The following is a 22,742-nucleotide window of genomic DNA, read 5'->3' as shown; positions in this document are numbered from 1 at the left end:
CTCTGTGCCTCTTTGCAGGCAGTCTCCTCTCCTCACCCCCATCCCCAAGCAACAGTCAGTCTGCTTCCTGCACTACAGTTTTGTCTTTTCTGAAGTGTCTTATAAATGTGATTGACAGTGTGTAGTCCTTTGTGCCTGGCTTCTTTCACACAGCGTAATGCGTTGGCAATGGATCCACGTTGTTGCAGTTATCAATAGTTTGTTTCTTTTAACTGCTGAGCATTTGTTAAGTAATTTACCTTTGCTGTTGCAGGTGGACCGCGTAGTGGCTGCAGAGTATGAGCTGGAGTACCTGTTACTAGAGGGTCACTGCTATGACGTTACCACGGGCCAGCCCCCACGAGGACTGCAGTTTACCTTAGGGACCTCAGCCCGCCCAGTCGTTGTTGACACCATTGTGATGGCCAATCTGGTAAGCAGCCGCCCCAGGTGGGACACTCAGTGGATGCTGCAGTTTATCACAGCGCAATTAGGGTTCTGAGCCAGGACACGATTGACTGAATGGGGTCCATCTAAAAATCATTAGTGCCTTTAAACTTGTATCGTAAATAAGAGTTACATTACACATCAACTTAGAAGTAAAAAGCTGCTGCTCTAGCCCAGTTGGCCCTTGAGAATGGATCGCTCTTGAGCCGACAGCCTTTTTCCTTTCCGTGGAGGTTTGCAGCTGACCCACACCGTGCCTTGGTGATCTTCACTGAGACACAGCTGAAGAGCAGGCTTCTTGGCTTGTCTGCCCTGTGTTTTGCTATACTTCTTCATGTGTAGTTTTTTGTTTTTGTTTTTTTGGTTGTTGTTTTTTTTTAAGAATAGCACTGATTTGTTAACTATCTTGTTTAAAATATAGATAACTGATAGTACAGAAAAGACGTAACTGTCCCTCAGAAACAGCATTTTGATGTTTCAAAGACAACTAAAATTTGCCATTTCTTCTTGTTCTAGGGATACTTTCAATTAAAAGCCAACCCAGGAGCTTGGATTCTCAGACTTAGGAAGGGACGCTCTGAAGATATTTATAGAATCTACAGGTAGGATTTAGTGATGCAGATGCATCTTTCCAGAACATTTCAAAATGCCAGTGAAGCTCAGATTTGATACTACACTGGCAGTGAGCCAGGCACTAGGAATTTAATTTACCATTGTATGTATGATAATGAAACAATGCTTTTCCAGGTAATCATTTATGGAAGAATTATCAGGGTATAATTGAATAATAAGAGGTATAAATACTAAAAATAATAGTGAGACTTCTCTCTGTGATGATTCCTCTGTGTGTGTTTACAGTATCCCAGAATCAAATCATTCTCTCACTGTGATGAAAACCGGGTGAGAAATTGAGACATTTGAAGAAAGGAGAAAAGAAATAAGGAACGGTCAAACAAACTTTTCACCTAGATAGTTTATCTCTAGACCATGAGTGATTTGCAAATACACAGGACACCTAAGTGTTGGGCATAAAGCCTTGGTGTAAGAACTGGTCTTTCTTGGGCTGCGTTAGTATACAGGTACTCCCAGAGTATTCTTTCCTACTGATCGGAAACCCTTAAGTAACTGTCAGTTGTGAAACAGTTTTTCCTGCTTTTCAAAAACCTGGTCTAAATTCTGCTTAACACAATTTAAACTAGTTGTAAGCCACGTGAGAAGACTTCATATCCATTTATCTAGGGAATTGTGTCCATTAGAGTTTATTTTAAAACTTCTCTTGTTGTGTCCTCGTCTTGACTGTGTGGACTCTTACCTGGCACACATGAAGGCCGTGTGGAGCTAGTGCATATTCCTTATCTGGGAAATGGAAGAATTTTGCATTACATTAACGTTTTCATTGTAAATAGAAGTTTTTCCTCCAAATAATGCTTCCCCCAAATAGGGTTTTACAAAACTGTAGTCTGTCGTAAGACGATAATGTCTTTCCTTGCCCCTCTTCACCCTCCCCTGGAATGTGGCATTCTCCCTTCCCACCCATGCAGGGCTTCCTTCCCCCCCGTGCTTTCCGTGTGGATATTCTCATTCTCTGGAGTATTTCAGGCATCAGGCTTCTTCCCCACCAGAGTTTTACTTTTTCATGAGAATCCTGCTCTCTGCCCTCTGACAGCAAATACAGTGAATTCACATTATCATGGCTTTCTGCCACCCACACCTTGAACTAGGGTAACTTTGGAAATTTTAGGCATTCCTGTTGTGTGTAGAGAAATGTTGTTTTGATTTTTTCCTCCTCTACCCATCTGCCTGAAAGTAGAGCTTATTATAGTTCTTCCCACACAGTCGAGACACTGGATTGAGTACAGGGCCTAGACTGGGCTGATTGTGAGCCTCCACACAGAAGGGGAGAGTAGATTCCTTTACAAAACTGTAAACAGAACCAGGTTTTGACATGACCAATTACAGTGTGGAGAGTGGACTGTTTCCAGGGACAGTTGGAGTGGGCACAGCTTCCTCGGTGCTCCCTTCTGGAGGGTGCTGTGCTAGGCACTAGGCCTGATGCACGGACACGGACGGACCTGGGTCAGTGTGCCTGATGTGCTCACCTGCTCCGCGAGCCTCTCCCTCTCTGGCCCGGAATTGGAAGGAGCACTTGGGAGGAGATTTGAACTGGGGCTGATGGCAGGTCCCAAGTGTTTTGTGCAACTTGAAGGGGCTTGGCGCTTCCTTCAGGTTGTGAGAAAGTAATTTTTTCTGAAAAACTCCTTTCTGATAAAAATGGTGGACAAATATGTAGGATTATTTTCAGACCATATACAGCATTTTGAGGATCATGTTTTGTAATATTTACATTAGTATCTCATATTCTTTTCTCTCTAAGCCACGATGGCACAGATTCTCCTCCTGACGCTGATGATGTGGTTGTCGTCCTCAACAACTTCAAGAGCAAAATTATTAAAGTGAAGGTGAGTTTGGCATAACAAGGCAGCCATTATTTTGTAAGAATCCAAGACTTAACTTTAGCATTTATGGGAATGCTCCTTTAAATACAAAATGTCTTTGGTAAATATGAATCTGTAGCTTTCTTCAACTAAGAGACTTCACCTCTTGAGTAATTTCAGTGAGCAATTTGAGTCCCATTTTATATAAAATGTTCTCATAGATACTGTGTTGCTTCTTTAGCCACAATTCACATTACTATTGATGGTTTTATTCTCAGAAAATTTGGAAAATGCCAGTGAAAATTCCAACAACAATAATAAAATGGTAGCCCAGTTTCGTTTCTTCTGTTATAAGAATTTCGTTGTTCTTAGAGCCTTAAATTCAAGTAGAAGGTATAATGAATAAACAATCATAACCCACAGTAAAATCTATAGCAGGCCACATGCTGGCAGGACAGCGTTCCCTGTGGGGTAGAGAAGATGCAGTGTCTTCATACTGGTAAATCCTGAACAAGGGGTGTGAGGCGAGGTGATGCTTACCTGCCTACCTGCCAGGAATGCTGTAGGCTGCTCTCTGCCCTGCCAGCTAGTGTCAGCTTGGTGACTTACACTCCTGCCTTTACTCAGACTGTCATTGAGCTTGGAGTGCTTTGCCCTTTGGCCGGCTGAAAATAGCTCTTGTCCGGTTAACAGAGGTTGCTGTCTCCTCACTTGAGGTTCTAGTGTGAACATCATGATGGAGATACTTCTGTTAAACTCTTGGTTTCTGGGGTGGGTCGTCCCTCCGGTGGGAGAATTAATTGATGGCCCGGCACTTTATTCCCTGTTGTTGACAGTGCTCACAGAGTGTGTACCATGAAAATCAGTTTCCTATTCGTTAGCCACAGTAGGAGAATAAGGGTTGCCGTGTGTGGTTGCAGGTTCAGAAGAAGGCGGACATGGTGAATGAGGACTTGCTGAGTGATGGAACTAGTGAGGATGAATCTGGATTTTGGGACTCCTTCAGGTGGTAAGTCAGCATCATCAAAAAAGGCATATTTTTGAAGAAAAACAGTATAAGAGCCATCCCTCCTTTCTTTGGAATATAGCAACCCTACCTGGGCCTTTCAGATTCTGCTTTGTGCAGCCAGATCTTGCATGTATCTTTAGAGTTGATGAGTATTTTCCATTTGACTAACTCAAAGAGATTAATGTCTGCTCATGGAGAAGCTACTTGTTTTCCAGACTTCTGGACTCCAGTTGGGTTGTACCTGCTCTTTGGAGTATTGACTGCTAATTATTCAGTTTATTTCCATTGTACCAGTTGTGTTCTGCAGGACAGCTTGGGTTCATTCTGTGTCCTAGGCAGCATGATGCCTGCAGTCAGCATCCTCCTTGTTATCTGAGGGCTTGGTGTTGTCGGCCTTGAACTCTCCCGGGTGTGGGGAAGGCTGCTGCCTGTCCCTCTGCATCCCGCCCTCGGAACAGTACGGGAAGGGGAAAGCAGCCTCTCTGTGCCTCTCCCCTTAAAGGGCTGTGTCTGGACCAGCATTTCAAGTGTTCTTGTTTTTACCTTTATTGTTATAGGGGCTTTACGGGAGGACAGAAGACTGAGGAAGCAAAACCAGAGAAAGATGACATAATTAATATTTTCTCCGTTGCGTCTGGTCATCTGTATGAAAGATTTCTTCGGTTAGTCTTGTCTATTATTTCAGTATATGTGAATGAATTTGTCCCAGTTGTCTCATTTAGAGATGGTTTTGTGGGATTCTGCCCAGGTATCCATTGCATCCCTATTTATTTGAAGCCCACTGAGGATTGTGAATAGATTGCCATATGTAATTGTATTTGTTTTGATCAGGTCAACTCCGTGAAGTCATCTATGTAGTAAATGCATCTGGGTAGATATCACAGGCTATAAACCTTTAGTCTCACCAGGCACACATTATAAATGGTGGTGTTGACGTGGCCACCAAGCGTTGCTTAGACCAGAAATTAGAAGGTTGGCATAGAGAATAGAAGCGGAACTGGGCCATGTGATACTTCACTGCCCCCCCCCCCCAAGATGCTTGGGGGTTCAGAGCCAGGAAAGATCGTGGTTCTCCTGGGAAAGGACACCTCTATTTACAGATGAAGGAAACTGAGACCCAAAGGGTAGAGAGGCCCCCCTCCAGGGCTGGGGACACAGTGGTGGCCAGAGAAGGCCCTCAGAGTGCCCTGGCATCAGTGACTAAGAGGAGCGGTGGGGAGTCTCCTTTCCAAGGGCCAGTGTTCTCTTTACTTTTCACTTTTTACCGCAGATTTGTATAGCAAAAAATCAAAATGCCATTTTCCTCATTTTTTTAACCCTTCTGTTTCCAAGGAATAATATTTCACTAAAATAGTAAATGTCAGATGTTAGTAATCACTAAATTTGATTGACTTTTGTTTTTTCTTTGTTTTCAAAGTCGGGAATCCTGAGCCTGTAGGCACCCACCATTCCCATAGCGCTCTTCACTCTTGTCCCCAGCACGGTTCTCCTGCATAGGCTGGGGTGGCAGGGCAGCCACATTCAGTACCCAGCTGCTGCTGTGGCTTTATCAGTACCTGAAGCAGTTTATTTAAAGGTGTAAGAGAATTAAAACCAATTTGCCTCTTATCCGTTAGGTGTATTTTCATAGTTGAGAAACACCATCCCCCACCTCCCCATTCAGAGGTAACCTCATAAATTGGAATAAGTGCAGTTATCCATTTTATGTTACTGGGGATCTCTGTTTGTCTACTTGAACCCACAGTTAGCCTTGTCATGAAGAGCACTTAGCGGTTTCTTGGTTGACTCCTTCATGTCGCCTGGGTTAAAAAGCATTGCAAAATAATTCTTATTTCCTTTTGTTTGACAGCATAATGATGCTCTCAGTGCTGAAGAATACCAAGACTCCTGTGAAATTCTGGTTCTTGAAGAATTATTTGTCCCCTACGTTTAAGGTTTGTTCCTCAGGGAAAAGGAAAGCATTCTTACTAATGAGATACTTCCAGTATAATAATACTTTTTACTAGTTCTGTTTTTTCCGTATCAGTATTTTATTTTCCTTTTTTTAGGATACCCTAATTCTGTTGTATATTTCTATGTCCATTATTCTTCTAGACTGGTCTCTTTTGGGGGAACAGTTGTTATAGAATGAAACACAAAATGAGGGTCCGTTTGCAGCTTGGATGGCAGGGGGATGGTCTGCCTCTGTTGTTAGAAGCAGCGTTTGATGAGGTAGTGTTCTCCTCCTCTGCAGCATGCCTGTCTTAGACTAATTTAGAAAGCACAGGGCCGGTTTCCACTGATGGGGATGCCTTGTTTTATCATGAGCAGCTACCAATTGATGTATGAAAGAGATGCTTCATTTGCACAAAACAAAATACCCTTGGAAACCTTTCTGCTTTATATCAGTCAGTATTTGTCACCTATGTTGATTTGTTTGCATCCTTCTTATTTATTTATTTTAATGAATTCAGTAACATCTCTGCTAGATCAGTAAATCACTTCTGGGTCCCTGAAGATACTTGTATTTAGAGTCTGGAAAACTTACTCGTTAATGGTAACAGGTTGTCCAGAGCATTTGGGTTTGCCATGTTTTCCCTGAAATACTTACCCTTGACAGAGCTTAGAATCAAGCACAAAAAGTGTTTTATTGAAATAAACTTCACACAAATGGACTTAAAGTTCACTTCTTTTTTTTTTTTTAATTTTCTTTACAAACCTACTTGAATATTTAGTTCTTTTTTAAAGTAATTCAATTTTATTGAGATATATTCACATACCATGCAGTCATACAAAGCATGCAATCAATTGTTCAAAAATTAATTTTGGTGATGGATGCACAACTATATGGTAGTACTGTGAATATTTATGTTTAGATATAGAATAGGAATAATAATAGTGCTTGAAAAAGGTCCCTGATGATAAGTCAGGTGGAAATCATAAAAAGCAAAGGGAACAGCAAGTTCCACGTCACAGTGGCATGAAAGAACATGGTATGCAGAAAATTATATGTAATTCAGTATGTGCGAATTATAAAGATCATGTTGGAAATAGGCAGGAAGTAAAATTCTAAAAATTAGGCAGGGGGCAGTCCATGAATGTCCTTTTATGTCACAGTAAGACACTGAATGTTACCTATAGGTAGAGGAGCCAGAGCCACTAACCCATGTCTGTAGTTGCACAAGCAAAGGGAAAGGGGCAAAAAGAAACAGGTACCTGATGATTTGGGGGGAAGCGATTGTTTGGGATAAATTATCTAGATAACTACTTCACTGTAACTGAGGAAACTTGATTCCAGAAAAGCCTCTTGCTGGTTTCTTTTTTCTTTTTTTTTTTTAATTTAATTTTATTGAGGTATATTCACATACCATGCAGTCATACAAAGCATACAATCAGTTGTTTACCGTACCATTATATAGCTGTGTGCTCATCACCAAAATTAATTTTTGAACATTTTCATTACCACACACACAAAAATAATAAGAATAAAAATTAAAGTGAAAAAGAACAATTAAAGTAAAAAAGAGCACTGGGTGCCTTTTTTTTTTTTTGCCCCCATTTTTCTACCAATCCATCCATACACTGGACAAAGGGGAATGTGGTCCATATGGCTTTCCCAATCACATTGTTACCCCTCATAAGCTACGTTTTTGTACAATTGTCTTCAAGATTCAAGGGTTCTTGGTTGTAGTTTGATAATTTCAGGTATTTACTGCTAGCTATTCCAATTCATTAGAACCTAAAAAAGTTGTCTATATTGTGCGTTAAGAGTGCCCCCAAGAGTGACCTCTCAGCTCCTTTTGGAATCTCTCTGGTACTGAAGCTTATTAGGTTTCCTTTCACATCCCCCTTTTGGTCAAGAAGATGTTCTCCATCCCATGATGCCAGGTCCAGATTCATCACCGGGAGTCATATTGCACGTTGCCAGGGAGATTCACTCCCCTGGGTGTCAGATCCCACGTAGTGGGGAGGGCAGTGATTTCACCTTTCAAGTTGGCTTAGCTAGAGAGAGAGGGCCACATCTGAGGAACAAAGAGGCATTCAGGAGGAGGCTCTTAGGCACAATTATAGGCAGGCCTAGCCTGTCCTTTGCAGCAACAGTCTTCCCAAGGGCAAGTCCCATGGTAGAGGGCTCTGCCCATCAAACCACCAGTCCCCTTTTAAAAGCACTCATACAGATGTACGTTAGTTATCTAAAAGCTCCTGTCATTTCATGTGGCGACCAGGAGTCACTTAGAAATTGGGATTATGACAGAGATCTATATATATATTACTTTATGTGGTCCCAAGTGCAGGTGCCATAAAGTCTTTATCAGACCACTGCTTTGGTAAATGTGTTTTACTTGTGCCAGAGACATGGTGGTTGACTTCACATTATGAAATCAGCTGTCTTATAAGAATAAATGCTTGTTTGTTGTTCCCTGTTTCTAAAAATAGGAGTTTATACCTTACATGGCAAATGAGTATAATTTCCAGTATGAGCTTGTTCAGTACAAATGGCCCCGGTGGCTCCATCAGCAGACCGAGAAGCAGCGCATCATCTGGGGCTATAAGATCCTCTTCCTGGATGTGCTTTTCCCTCTCGTTGTTGACAAATTCCTGTTTGTGGATGCTGATCAGGTAAGCCCTTGAAAGGCAGCTTTTAACAGTTTGTTAAAGGGAATAGCATTTTTAATTCTTCTGAAATTATTTTATTTTTCCATTTATGGAAATAATACATGTTTATTTTATACTTTTTAGAAAATATGGAAAGGCATCCATCACCCAGATGTGTTCACTTAAAATTTTTCATTTAGTGCCTCTCCTTTTCGTCTTTTTCCTAGGCTTTTTGTACATAGATACATCATATGTGCGGTTTTCTGTGTGTCAGTTCACTTAATGTGAAAACTAAAAATTAGAAAATTGGAGTTTATCAGAGCTTGCCATCATCTCTAATTTTTGCCCAAAGGAAAGGAGTTGTCAGCATGAGTGATATAACTGAAGCTCAAATGGCTACTTGGCTTCAGCAGTCTGGAGCTCTGCAGATCTTCTTCCAGGAGTAGACCTAATCAAAGGGAGTGCGTTGTGACACAAACATGCTGCTGCCCTGCAGCCCTCTCCCCTTCCCCTGGCTAAAGCCCAAGTTAATTGTCTGAATGGAAGTCACATAATGTGTACAAAAGTCATTTGGACAAAGGCTTCGTTCACCTTTTTGGAATTTCCTGCCTCCTCTGACTCACTTCATAGCTGGATCAACCTGATTCTGATAGATTCACAGTTCATCTTGTTGAGCACTTACTGTGTGCCAGGCATTATTCCATGTCTGTCCATATAACTCATGTAATCTTCCAATGGTCTTTATCCCCATTTTACAGATGAGGACAGGGAGGGCAGATGCTGAGCAATTGTATTTGTTTTACTTCTACTCTTTTGGAATACTTAGAATACTGCATGCCAAGCACTAGGCTTAGTGTCTTACGTGTCGGTGAGGGCGGCCTGCTCAGAAATGGGGCAGGCTCAGGCTGTTGACCGCTGTGCTGCCTAGTAGTGCTCTGCATTTTAGAGAAACTCCGCTAGAGCTGACCGCACATTAGCTTACAAAAGGACTTTTGATCTTCTTTTCTCCAGATTGTACGAACAGATCTAAAAGAGTTACGAGATTTCAATTTGGAGGGTGCTCCTTATGGTTATACTCCTTTCTGTGACAGCCGAAGAGAAATGGATGGCTACAGGTTCTGGAAGTCAGGGTACTGGGCCAGTCACTTAGCTGGGAGAAAGTATCATATCAGGTACTGGAAAATGGTGCTGTGTGGTTTTCTTTTCTTTAAAATTAATTTCATTTATTTAAAATTGTGACTAGGTAATACATTAATGTGGTTCAAAAATAAAGTTATTAAAATATGCAGTGAAAAAGTCTCCCCAACCCTTTCCCTCTTTTACTTAGTTACCACCTACACAACAGGTAATCTCAGCAATTAATTTTCTGTATTATCTTTCCAGAGTTTCTTTTATTTAAATGATGAATGTATGTTTTTTTCATGCTCGCATTTTACACAAAATACAGCATCCTATAAACAGTTTTGCACCTTGCTTTTTTTTTTTTTTTACTTAACATCTCTTGTAGATCTTATTATATCAATTTGTAGAGAGGCCTTATTCCTTTTGACAGCTCATATTATTCCAGTGTATGACTGTTATTTTTAGTCTTTTGCTATGACAAACAGTGTTGCAATGAATAATCTATTAAATAAATTATTTTGCATATTTCAAATATATCTGGAGGATAAATTCCTAGAATTAGGACCCTCAGTTTGAACCATGCTTGCATTTGTTGCATTTCTAAAGAATACGATGCCATCTTCTCTGGGGAAGGTGTGATTTGGAAGATTTAGAGGGTAGGGAGCACTATAGGAAGTGGCAAGTACAAAGAAAGATGTTGGAATATGGTGATCTGGGTGTCAAACTGGTCCTAAAGAACTGCTGAGCTGTGGGTTTTCCCTCCTGCCTGTAACCTTTACGACATCATCAGGATATTATCTTGAACTAGTGGTTATTTATGAGTTTCTGTTACCTTCCATTACCTAATCCGCTGAAATTTTCTAGAAATCTTCTTTGGTCAGGGATTCTTTTCTTCTGAAGACAATTAAAGAAGGAACAGTGACAGACATAGGATAGTGGCGACCGAGTATGGGTTTTGGAATAACTTCCCTAGACATATTTGAAGCAGCATACACTGACCTCCAGCACTTGTGTTGGACTCTGGTTTCCCTTTGCAGAGAGAGGCCAGGATCGTGGCCAGTGACCGCTCCATTGTCCATTGGGGTGAGTTCTTCTGCCACCTCCCTTCTTGTAACACCTGGTTTCTTTTCTCAGTGCACTGTATGTCGTGGACCTGAAGAAGTTCAGGAAAATAGCTGCTGGTGACAGACTTAGGGGACAGTACCAGGGTCTGAGTCAGGATCCCAATAGCCTTTCTAATCTTGACCAGGTAAGTGGCCGTATTTAAGGTCAGCAGTTTCTGTGAAGAGTTCACAGTGTTCTGTCTGAAGTGAAGTGTCATTTCCTTTTTAATTCCCGTCTCTCTCTGGATGCTGTCTTCTGGATAGATGCGTCATCTCTCTGGACGCTTTGTGGAAAGGGGTTTTGTACGTGCTTCTGTGTGACATTTTTATCTGTCCTCAAGAGAAAGATCAGTGGCGAGAAATCCACAGGCCTGACGCTGGTTGGGATGGTGAGGGACGGAGAGTGCTGCCTCTCCCAACTGTTACCAGATTCTTTAATTTTGTTAACCTGATACATTTGTTTCTCTGCCTGATGGGATTAGTTTGTGTCTCTGTTTTAGGAATTAACTATCTCAGAATTTACAGTTTAAAATATATCATCACAATTTCTCTTTTTTCTATGTCAAAAACCATAGAATTTTGTCCAAGAAGGATCGCTGAATCACTGTTAGGTAAAGTGAGGCAATTTTTCAGAAAGGAGATTGTAGTATAAGTGTTTTAAATATAGTTTCACATCTTAAGTAATTTTTGTTTTGTTCTAAGTCTACCTTAAAATTGTTTAACCTTTATTGTTATGTATTTTGTACCATAAAGAAGAGTTCACAAAATACTCTCTCCTTTGCTCCTGGGATTCCCATGATAATGTGCCTCTGGTCTCCGTGGCTCTGTTCATCTTTCTTCGTTCTTTTTTTTTTTTTAATTCAATTTTATTGAGATTGTTCACATACCATACAGTTATCCAAAGTGCACAATCAGTTGCCCTTGTACCATCATACAGCTGTGCATCCATCACCACAATTTTTTTTTTTAATTTTTAGAACATTTTCATTACTCCAGAAAAGAAATAAAAACAAAAAAGAGAACTCAATTCCTCCCATATGCCTAACCACACCCCCTCCATTATTGACTCATAGTATTGGTATAGTACATTTGTTATTGTTGATGAAGGAATGTTAAAATACTACTAACTGTGGTACATAGTTTATAATAGGTATACTTTTTCCCTATGTACCCCTCTATTATTAGCTTCTAGTTATAGTGTCATACATTTGTTCTAGTTCATGAAAGAGATTATTTACTAGTTGTTCCTGGTTGTTTATTAGTTGCTCTGGGGCACTAACTTCCACGCCTCTCTATGCCTCCATCTTGCCCCTCCTCTATTCTGTTTGCTTTCTGCTCTTGAGTGGATAATTTCAACTGAACTTCCATCGAGTTTGCAGATTCTTTCTTTTCCTGTTCAGATCTCTTGTTGAGCCCCTCTAGTGGTTTTTTCATTTCAATTTTTGTGGTGTTCAACTCCAAATAGATTTTCTATTTGGTATCTTTTTAAATTTCTTCCTCTGTTGATAATCTCCATATCATCATTCTCATACTTCTTTTAGTTCTTCAGACAGTTTCCTTTAGCTTTTCAAACATATTTAAAATAGCTGATTGAAAATCCAGTAAATCCAACATCTAGGCTTCCTTCGGGCTAATTCTGTTGATTGCTTTTTTCCCATTTATGTGTCATACTTCCTAGTTTCTTTGCATGTCTCTTCATTTTTGTTGAAAACCAGATGTTTCAGATAATGTAATGTGGCAGCTCTGGAAATCAGAACCTCCCCCTTACCTGGGCTTTGTTGTAGTTGCTGGTTTGTTGGGTTAGTGACTTTTTGGAACTAAATCTGTAAAGTCTTTTTTGTCTGCTTGATTAGCTTAGTGGTCAGCCAGTGACTGGACAGAGAGTTCCTTAAACACCTGTAACCAGTAAATCTCCCAGCTTTTCCTAGGGGGTGGGTGTGTGTTGGGGCACGCTTTCAGAGCTGGGCGGGGCAGGTCACTGCTCTGCCTTAGCCTTCTCGTTGCTTTCAGGGAGCCTCAAGGGTCAACTTGAGATGTGAGCCCTAGACATGCACAGGGCCTCGTGGGCTCGCAGGAATGTGTAGGAGCTTTTCAAAGCCCCCGTGGGCATCGCATTCCCCAGCTTTTCCTTTAAGGATGTTTCATTGGTCTGTTGTTTACCCACACTGTCCATCACCTCAGGCAGCCATGCTGTTAAGATGAACCCTGGGCAAGGTCAGGTGAGATCAATTAATGGCAATTAACGGCAAGCCCTGAGAGTGGGGTCTTCCAGGGAATAAGGCTCTTGGAGAATAAGGCTTTGAAAGAGCTCCAGTGCTGTTTTACTCCAGTACTGGGAAGGTGCTGCTTCATAGCTGGGGAGTGGAGGTGGGACCCTAAGGTAAGTTAGAGTACTACAGAGCCACAATGGTCAGTGGTTTTACCGAGTCACCTTTTTTGTTTTGTTTTGTTTTGTTTTGTTTTGAACTTACATGCTCTCAGGTTGCTGCAAGCCATTGGTTAATTTTGAGAGTTCTGAGTTGCCTTTCTTATTCTGAAATACTTTCAAAGTTACAGGACAGTTACAAAAATAAATACAAACTCCATAGCAGAGATCTCCAACATACCCTAATCCCCCCAGATACCCAAATCCACCAATGTTAACATTTCCCCACATTTCCCATTTCTTTCCCTCCCTCCCTCCCTTCCTTTCTACCTATCTGTCCATCTATCTGTGTGTTTATTTATCAGTCCATTTTCTGAACACTTTAGTATAATTGGTTTTAGTAAAATTGGTTTAGAGAAGAACTCCAGGCCAAAGCGTAGGACCACTGTTAATCCTTTCTGAGATGAGTCCTGAACATGTGTGTGTGGCCCCAGGAATTCCCATTTACTTAGATACAAGTGTCCTGTGTTGTATCGTCTTTCCACAGATTTTTCTGTGCAATACCTTGGTTTTCTTTTTGTTTCTCTTGCTTGTTCTTTGTAGGGTTTCTTGAATCTCTTACTAGATGGCTGTGGCTCTGTTCGATTTGGAAACTTCTCTGCCGTTTTTCTTGACATAATGCTTCTGCTCTGTTCACTCCTTCCTCCTGGGATTCCCATGTTAGACCTTTTTCCTGAATCCTGTATTTCTCTAACTCTCTTTTTTATATGTCCTCATATTAGTCTCTGTACTTCATTCTGGTTATTTCTCATCTAATTTGTTAAGCCCTCCATTTGTCCTTAATTTTTGCTAACATATTTTTTGGTTTTGTATATCCATTTCATTATTTTTATAGTGGCCAGTTCTGTGCTGAAATTCTCAATCCTAGTTTTTTCTTCTTGTATGTAGTTCATATAGTTACTTTAAAGTCTCTGTCTCATACGTTGTATCTCTAATTTGTGGAGCTTCTGTGGGTCTGGTTCGGTTATTGTGTTATCTTTTTGTGTTATTTGTGTTGTCTTTTTGTTCATGTTGTCTCTCACAGGTCTGATTTTTTGTATGGTGTCCCAGGCATTGTTTTTGCAGAATTGTTTGTGGAAATAATTTGAGGTCTAGAAGAATGATATCATACAACAAAGAGGATTTGCTTGTTTTTTTTGGCAGGAACTTGGGGGCCTTAGCAGTCCAGGATTATTTCAATCCAGTTTGAAGATTTGGTAATTTGGAGTTGAACGGCAGTCCTTGGCAGGCCTGTTTCTGGTTCACTCTTATTCCTGAGTGCACACTGCAAAGCCAGTGGAGCTCAGCAGACTCTGCCTTATGTACCAAGCTTTGTTACATTAGCCCGAGTGGGAAAACCTCCCGAAGCAGCCTGTGACTCCAAGAGGAATCACCCCCAGAGATCAGGTTTCCCCTTCCGGCCTTGGTCCTCCTCTGGCTGATAATTCCTCACTGTCTTGTTAGTGCTCTGATGCCTTCAAGCATATGTTTTTCATAATTTATTCAGCTTTTCTAGTTGTCCTCAGCAGAACGTTAGTCTCATTCACCTAGTCCACTAATACTAGAAGCAGAGTTGTAACTTTTTTTTAAGCAAAGTTTAGAGTTGGAACTGATACTGTTTTCTTGATTCAGCCTTTTGCTTTAGTGCTGCAAATTCAACAATTTGTAAAAGTTAAAAAGTTTGTAAGTTTTAAGAAGTTTATATATTTCAGTTTATCGTTTTTATACATTTTATTCTGTCGGGTTTTTTTTTTAAACAGTTTTCTTCATATACCATACAGCAAAGTGTACTGTCAGTGGCTCCCAGTATAATCACAGAGTTATGCATTCACCACCACAATCAGGGTTTTATTCTATGAAAGTCTTAGGACAAGGAAACATTTTACTGAGGCAAACTCAGAAGGTCTCCTGAGAAAAAAGCTTCAGTGCATAAAGTAGAGTTGCCTGGAAAAAAATGTGGGCCTCAGTCTTTGGGACCAAGCCCTACTAGACAAGGTGACCTTTAAAGGATATCGTTTAAGCAAAACTGAAATACAAGAACCAGTACTGTCTACATAGATGACTTCCAAAAGGCGGAAGTATCTTAGAATTGCCCCCATAGAGGGATATCTAGGTTCCAGCTATTTGCGAATTTTATGCTAAAGTTTTTCAGTTGTTAATTATGGGTAAATGTTTTATGGATCCTCTAAATTTAGAGGTTTTTTAAAACACTGTAAATAAATTCTTTAGCTTCTCTAAGGCTTTCAATAAGGATCCTTTCACTCAAAAAAAAATTTGTTATTGGCAAGTGATCTGATCTGTAATGAAAAGCTAACAGCACTGATTTACTGCGCATTTATTTAAATTTCCCTCAGAACTTGAGATTCTTGTGTTTTATTTTTGTTTACCAAATAGGATTTGCCCAATAACATGATCCATCAGGTGCCAATTAAATCCCTCCCTCAAGAATGGCTCTGGTGTGAGACGTGGTGTGACGATGCCTCCAAGAAAAGGGCAAAGACCATCGATTTGGTAAGCCATTTGTGGTTCTCTTCTGCATCTTTATCTGGTATGACTTATGACAAAATAATTATTAGTATGTAGATCCTTACCTGGTCTTTCAGTGGCATTGTATAGCTTAGGGATTGTGGACCATCTTACAGCATTTCAGTGATTCTCTTTTGTCCTGGTGGCAGGAGATGGCAGAAGCCAGTCATCTCAGACAGAGCGATTCTCCTCACCACTTAAAATCAGCAAATTGGTTCTTTGGCTTCCAGATCATTCCTTTGCCTCATACGTTTTCCAGATGGACTCTTACTTTTCCTGTCTTCCGATAGCTCCCCAGAACTTTCTGCCCATAGAACCGGCAAGAACAGAATGACCTCCGAGTTCTGCCCACGTACTCCTCCCTAAACTCGGCTGAAGTTCGTTGTTGTTTTTTTCTCAGTGTAATAATCCAATGACCAAGGAGCCGAAGCTGGAAGCAGCTGTGCGAATTGTACCAGAGTGGCAGGACTATGACCAGGAAATCAAACAGCTGCAGGTCCGCTTTCAGAAGGAGAAGGAGTCAGGAGCACTGTATGAAGAGAGGAAGACAAAAGAACCAAGCCGAGAAGGTGAGTACAAGCCTTTGGCTTTATAGAGGGACTTGTTTGCTTTTCTCATTTCTCTTTGTTGCATAAACAGCGCAATAATAAAGAAAAGGAAAGGGAAAATCACTCATCAATCCTTCCAGCCTTATGTCAACCACAGTTGTGTTTTTCATTTTCCTCCCCTCCACCACCACCCCTCCCACACTTTTTTTTTTTTTTTTTTTTTTTGAAAATAGCTTCTTTGTTTAATTATTTTGTTATTTAGATGCATGAGCCAAACCTGAAGTTATTTGGGGGAGCTTGTGAGATTCCCTGGTTTTGTTTGTCAGGTTACTAGTAAATGGCCAGGTTTAGAGTCAAAGCAAAATATATCTTGATTTGAAAAAAAATTATTCTTTAAAACAGGCTTCTTGGGGTGGGATCAGGCATAGAATGTTTACATTTAGTTTAGGCAAAGAATAAAAAGGATTTAAGACTTCACATAATGTTTTTCCTGCTGTATATACCTCTCAAATGGTGGCCACTTGAAAAAATCATTAGAATACAAAAATGACACTGTTGTTGTTTACGGTTAATAAGTGGGGCTAGTTAATTCATTTGGCTCTGGTTTTTAAATTTATTCAACTCAAAGCTAATTCTGAAAGAGTAATTGCAGAACATGGGACTTGAGTGATTTACCTAAACATCCTGAAGACTGTACCATGATATCAAATCTCAGAGTTAAAAGGTTTGTATTCACCCTAAAAATAATTAATTGAAATGCACCAGTAAAACTTCAAAGATTTCCATAGATAAATGGGCAAAGAATATGAAAATAAGAGGAAAATACAAGTAACAAACAGATTCAAGGAATCAGTAATCAAAGCAAGCTATCTTTAATACCTACTACAGAGAAAAAAACACATTGATAATGTCATTTTTGGGGGAGATGGTGATGAAACTGTTCTGGCCTTACCTTGCTTTCAATTTGTGTATCAGAACAACCTTTTTAAAAAGCAGTATAGCAATCATCATCAGCCATTAAAATGTTTGTACCTCACTAATTCCTCTCTTGAGAATTTATCTTAAATACTTCAACACAAGGAAAAGTTATATTCACAAATAAATTTATTTTAACATTATTTTATTTATTTTTTTTTATTTTTTTTATTTATTTATTTTTTTTTCCCTTCACTCTGTTCCCTAGGAGACTCTCAAAGGCTACATTCAACCACCAAGGGATGCAGCAGGGACAGGGCCCAAGCAGCCACCTGGGATTTCCCGAACCCCAGGCTCTGCCGCGGGCCTTGAGCGTCATTTATTTATTTATTTATCAGCTCCGGCCCAGCTCCACACCCCCCAAGCTGTTGTTCCCTACCGGGGAAGATGAAAAACAGCCTCAGACAATGGAGGACAAGGCTTGCCACATGGCCCCCACAGTTTAACATTATTTTAAAAGCAAAAACATTACATACAATTTAAACATCCAGTAAAAGAGATTGGTGAATGAACTGCACTGAGAGGAAAACTAGGAAAACCGTTTATATGCTATTAAGTGAAAAAGCAGCATCCTAACTAAAAATGTGTGTATATTCTCTGGAAGTAAATACTGCCCTGGTGAAAAAATTCAGTTGTTGTGGGGATTTGCATAGTTTCAATGCTTTTAAAAACAAAGATGTCTCCTTCATTTTTTTACTTTGTTTCAAAATGTAACACAAAAACACCAAACCAAAACTCAGAAATTTTAAAAGAGGGGTAAAATGAGGGTGGGAGCACAAATCAGAGGTGACAGTGCCAGGCCCTGCCCAATGTGTGTCTTTTCACATGATGACATTCTGCTCTACTTCCGTTGCTCTCTCTTTCCACAGGCCCTCAGAAACACCAAGAATTATGATCTCTGGAGAAGGATAGGAAATGACACCTTTTGAAAAACGGTTTTTATATGAAATGCTAGTTTTTTCTGATCTGTCTACACAACTGCTGATGAACTGCCGGGCGGGTGTGCCACACCTTCTGATTCCAAGAGTTTGGTTTTGACTTCTGCACACCGGTGGGCTCTGAGCTGGGGCGTCATGGCTCCAGTGGGTTTGTACCCCCAAGGAGGACTCCACAGAGCCACTTCCTCACCGGAGAGGAGAGTGGCAGCAGCAGGTGGAAGACAGTGAGTACCTTGGAGCTCACTCCCACTGCCCTGTCAGGGAGGCAGGCCAGCGGAGCCTTCGCGTCCTTCCTTACCTCAGTTTTACCTGGCAGCAGAATGTGGTCTGCAGCCTGCAAAAGCTTTGTCCACAGGTTCCAGGAACTGTGAGGTCAATGCCAGCACATCCTTCGTGCCCCTCGTGTGTTCTCTTCCCAAGTCAAAATGCAACCAGCTGATCCTGTGTCTTCAGGGTAGGCTCGGCACAGCAGCTCAGCTAAATTAACGTGGGGACATGATGAAGGGGAGTGGTTGGGGTGAAGGTAGGGAAAATATTTCAGCCAGTGGGGATGGGGGAAGACCAGAAACCGGCTGTTTTCTTCTATAACCACCAGTTCCATTGTGATTAACTCGAAAGGAAAACCGATTCCTGTTCCCCACCAAGCCCGGGGAACTCTTCAGGTAACTGGTAACAGTTTTGTATTTGGGAAAGCCTTTGCTTTTCCCCCCACCTTCTTAAGAGATGCCTGTTGGTGATTTCTTTATTGGACACAGCCACACTGAGCTCCCCTCATCTGCCCATCGTGGGTGCTCCAAGGTGACCCTCGGGAAGGTCACTGGGATCCTTTGCTCACTCCTCCCCTAGAGGACTCTCTCAGACACCAGAGTTGGCTTTGGTTCCTCTGCACAGTAACTCTCAGATGTAAGATCAGGCAAGATCCTGACTGTGGGATTAATGTTTGTGTAGGTGGTTCTGTGTTCCTTTCAATTCAGCGCTTCGGGTTGCCTTTGGTTGCAAAAATTGCCTGGGGTCTCCCGTTCTGCACCAGCCTTTCCTGGTGAGTGGGCAGTGCTGGGCAGCCACCACGGCTGAGGCTTCCGGTGAGCTGTGCTCCTGAGCTGCCTGGAGCTCGGGCATCCTTCCACGTCAGTGCCCTGAGCAGCAGGACACTAACGTGGAATGTCACCTGCCTTTGGGGACGCTCAGTTTTTTCTTTCATATTTTGCCTGTTTTTAAAAACACAAGGTGGGGGGTAGTGTAAATAGATAGCTCTTGCTCTTTTAAACTGGATAAGATACCAATTTGCAATCTTTTTAAAAATTCAAAGTCTCATCACTAATATCAAGTAATTTATTTTTCTCATTTTCAAATGCAAGCATTAGCTTAGTAGCCTCCCAGTCAATCTGAAGGAGCTTTTGACTTTGCTGTCATAGTTCCATTAAAAATCAGAGGTGGGAGGAAGCTTAAAAGAGAATTAGGTGAATTGATCGGAGATGCAGAAGGTCCAGGTGACCCTTGGAGGCACTGCTGTTGGCAAAGGCCGTAGCCTGACTCCCCTGCCCTGCCCTCCTGAGGGAGAGCATCAGTGAGATGAAGAGCGTTTTGTCAGGCTTCAGCTTCAGATCTAATTAAGCCTTCAGAGAGCCTTCTGCTGCTGCCGCTTTCAGAGTAGGAAATACGTCCTTGGGGCGTGTCTTTCCACCAGCTCTCCTGTGCATATCCCACAGAAGGGTTGTCTGGAGCACGCCGCGTTCTCTGCCGTGTGCTTTCCAGTGTCTGTCACCGCCCTGGGTGCAGGTCTAGGCCCTTCCTCCTCCCGCCAGTCCTCCTCCTCTTGGTTCATGTGGCATAAGCACCTTCCAAATTCATCCTAAAGCCCTAGGAAATGATGTTATCACTAAAATCTGGTCTGGGTCAGCTTTATGGCGTCTCTACATAGGAAAGCATATTGTGACAGATGAGGTAGGTGAGACAAATTTCTTTCCAAGAAGCAAGAATTGATTGCACTGAATGTTCTCCTTATGGAAACTGTTTGCATTGGGTTCAGTTTTTAACCATCATTTATATGTAATGGATTTGTTGTTCTTTTATGCTGTACTAGAAAATTTTGTCTGAATAAGGCAGAGTGATGTGAAATAATGTCTCTCAAAATGAAGTGAGACATTGTAAGCCTGTGTTTATGTTCTGTGAACAGTGGCGTTTGATTGGGATCGGGATCTGTCCCCACAGCCTGCTGATGGGCCATGGGCATGCCTCTGCCACAGGCTCTGCTGTGTCTGCGTTTGGCTTTAAAATCATTCTGAATACAATGTTAGCTCTCCACATAATTGATAAAGGTTCTCCTCTCCCAAAATGTTGCATTTCATACTGAACCCGTGAATGTTTGCGTGGTTACTAAGTGCACAAAAGCATTGTGCTGCACTCATACATTTCAGGATCTCATTTCTTGGGAGAGCAAAGATTTTGAGGGTATTAAGGGACAGTTTCCATGAATGGAGCTAAATTTACTCTGCTGTCCTTAAGTCCTCATGTTTATGAACCTTGTTAGGGCTATGCCAGAATTAACGTTTATCTGGCTGTTAGGTCTGAGAGTCCCTGAGCAGCAGGACACTGAACAAAGACTGAAAGAGCTGTGTGTGTGTGTGTGTGTGTGTGTGTGTGTGTGTGTGTGTGTGTGTGTGTGTGTGTGTGTGTGCAATTTTCAGAAGAGGCTGGCCAAGGTGAGAGGGTGGAAGGAAACCCCATGCCTTATTGGAACAGGTCAGATGCCACCCCTATAGCAATGAGTATAAAAGGACTCTTCTCTCCCACCCTGCCCCTGACTAAATTTAGGTACTCGAAAGCAGTCCTTTTCCAAAGTTGCCATGGTTAACTTGGTCTGAATGGTTAAGAGAAACAAACACAAGAGTTACATGGGAATATCTAGCATATTTTTCTGAATAAAATATTAGTACTACTGTATCAGATTTCATGGATATGTAAAAGCATTGACAAAGCCACCTGATGGAAACCTTCCCTTGGTAATGAAAAATGGAGGGTGAATTATGTGCAGTTATTTAAATATATATTCCATTGTTGTGCAGTTTTAATGAATTTTTTATGGACTTGACTTCTTGGGGGCATTTTGTGGGATGATTGGAGTTAAATGTAGCTTGTCATGTGTCTAGTAGGGTGACACTTTTCATTCAAATCATGCTTTCCATCTTGATTCAGTGAGGAAACAATCTTGATCAGGACTTTGGTAATTATCTGGCTGAAATCAGGCAAATTAGACTTGATTAATAGTTACTGATATTTCAAAGTGTCTGGGAGACACAGATTCCTCCCTCATTATTTGGTGTTTGATTTCTGTACCTAATACAGACGCTGCTACTCATTGACCCGGAAGGGGCCAGGCGGCCCCCTCACCCCTTCTGAGTGGCAGTGGGTTGGTGATTGCAGGAGAGGTGCCCTCTCCCTCAGGGCATCATTGAGTGCTGCCGCTTTATAAAAACAAATCGCAAGATCAGTTTCAGGCAGCTCCATAAAGTTTCAACTTCGTGGTAAAGATTTTGCAAGCAAGAGGCCACCTTGTGACTTTCTCAACTACCTAGCAATGCAGATGCCAAATGTGGAAGATTTAAGTAGGACATAAGCAAGGGTATGGAGCTGAGGCCTTCATCCCACCTATACTATATGCTTTACCTTGTTTGTTGCCCTTTCGATTTCCAGAAAATGCCGTAATTCCTTCTTTATACAAAAAATGTCGCAGAATGTATTAACCTAAGGTTGATAATTTGAGGACAAAAGATTATCAGGTACCATGTTTTCCAATCATTTATCCCTGGTAATAAGAAAGTAAATGTAAAAACAGGGAAATGTTCATTTTTAAAGAAATGACGTACTTCAAAAGACCTTTATAAATATTCTCTTACTGTAATCCTGTCCTGTTAAGAGCGACATAGTGCCCAGGTGCTGCCCCTTGCTTGGGAACGAACGTAAGAGTTTTAAATGTCTGCAGAATCCTCTGCAGCAGAACTGAATTGAGAATGAACTTCCTGGTACTGTAATGATAATAAGGTCTGCTCAATACAATAAACTTTTTCTTCTCTTCTGTAAAGCCGTGTCATTGGTCACTCAACTTTTACTCATAGAAGGGCAGATTGTTTGAGGGCAGAATTCAGTCCACTCATCTGACAAGCAACAAGTCCTGACAGGAAGGAGGCTTTGCCTGAAAGCTTGCCCTGTGACGGAGCTGCCCCAGGCAGGACCTGGCAGGTGGGCTGCCCGGCTAGCAGCACTAACAGCAGGTGGGCTGGGAGGGACTTCTCAATACAAGAAGGCGCCATGGGGCAGCAGCCTCGCCCTGGTCGCTCGGTGACATGGATTTGTTCATTTTGCATGTTCTCAGATCTTACTTGGGGTGGATATGAAGTTGAGGATGTGATTCCTATGCTTGCAGGACTCACTGGACTTTGTCTCCTGGTGTGGTCTGAGCTCTGGCTGAGGTGGAGTTTGGGCAGGGGGCATACCTGAGAGAGCACAGTGCAGGGCACCTGAGGAGGAGGAGAGGAGGACATGGCAGTCAGGAAAAAAACTTCTACAAGGAGATGACGCTGAAATTGAAGACTGAGGGGTAAGCAGGGGTTAGCCATGCTAAGATGGTGACATGGGATCATGGAGGAAAGCGTGTCCCCCATAAGGGATTAAGCTAGTTTGT

At 41.6% G+C, this 22,742-nt stretch overlaps 1 protein-coding gene across 2 annotated transcripts in view; it reads left to right on the top strand.

The window, feature by feature from the left end:
- UGGT1 (UDP-glucose glycoprotein glucosyltransferase 1) overlaps positions 1–22,142 on the top strand; it is a 119,602-nt gene extending 97,460 nt beyond the window's left edge. For both annotated transcript variants that reach the window (XM_037849088.1, XM_037849087.1), the window contains 12 exons: positions 254–412; positions 943–1,028; positions 2,801–2,885; positions 3,782–3,870; positions 4,428–4,532; positions 5,720–5,804; positions 8,287–8,469; positions 9,457–9,617; positions 10,702–10,816; positions 15,469–15,585; positions 16,001–16,169; positions 17,993–22,142. In XM_037849088.1, coding sequence (XP_037705016.1) covers positions 254–412; positions 943–1,028; positions 2,801–2,885; positions 3,782–3,870; positions 4,428–4,532; positions 5,720–5,804; positions 8,287–8,469; positions 9,457–9,617; positions 10,702–10,816; positions 15,469–15,585; positions 16,001–16,169; positions 17,993–18,018 — 1,380 coding nt within the window. In that variant the 3' untranslated portion in view covers positions 18,019–22,142. The remainder of the gene's footprint in view (positions 1–253; positions 413–942; positions 1,029–2,800; positions 2,886–3,781; positions 3,871–4,427; positions 4,533–5,719; positions 5,805–8,286; positions 8,470–9,456; positions 9,618–10,701; positions 10,817–15,468; positions 15,586–16,000; positions 16,170–17,992) is intronic.
- Positions 22,143–22,742: the final 600 nt, after the last annotated feature.

Source organism: Choloepus didactylus, chromosome 9 (genome assembly GCF_015220235.1).
Source record: "Choloepus didactylus isolate mChoDid1 chromosome 9, mChoDid1.pri, whole genome shotgun sequence".
NCBI lineage: Eukaryota > Metazoa > Chordata > Mammalia > Pilosa > Megalonychidae > Choloepus > Choloepus didactylus.
This window is presented reverse-complemented; position numbering and strand designations above follow the sequence as displayed.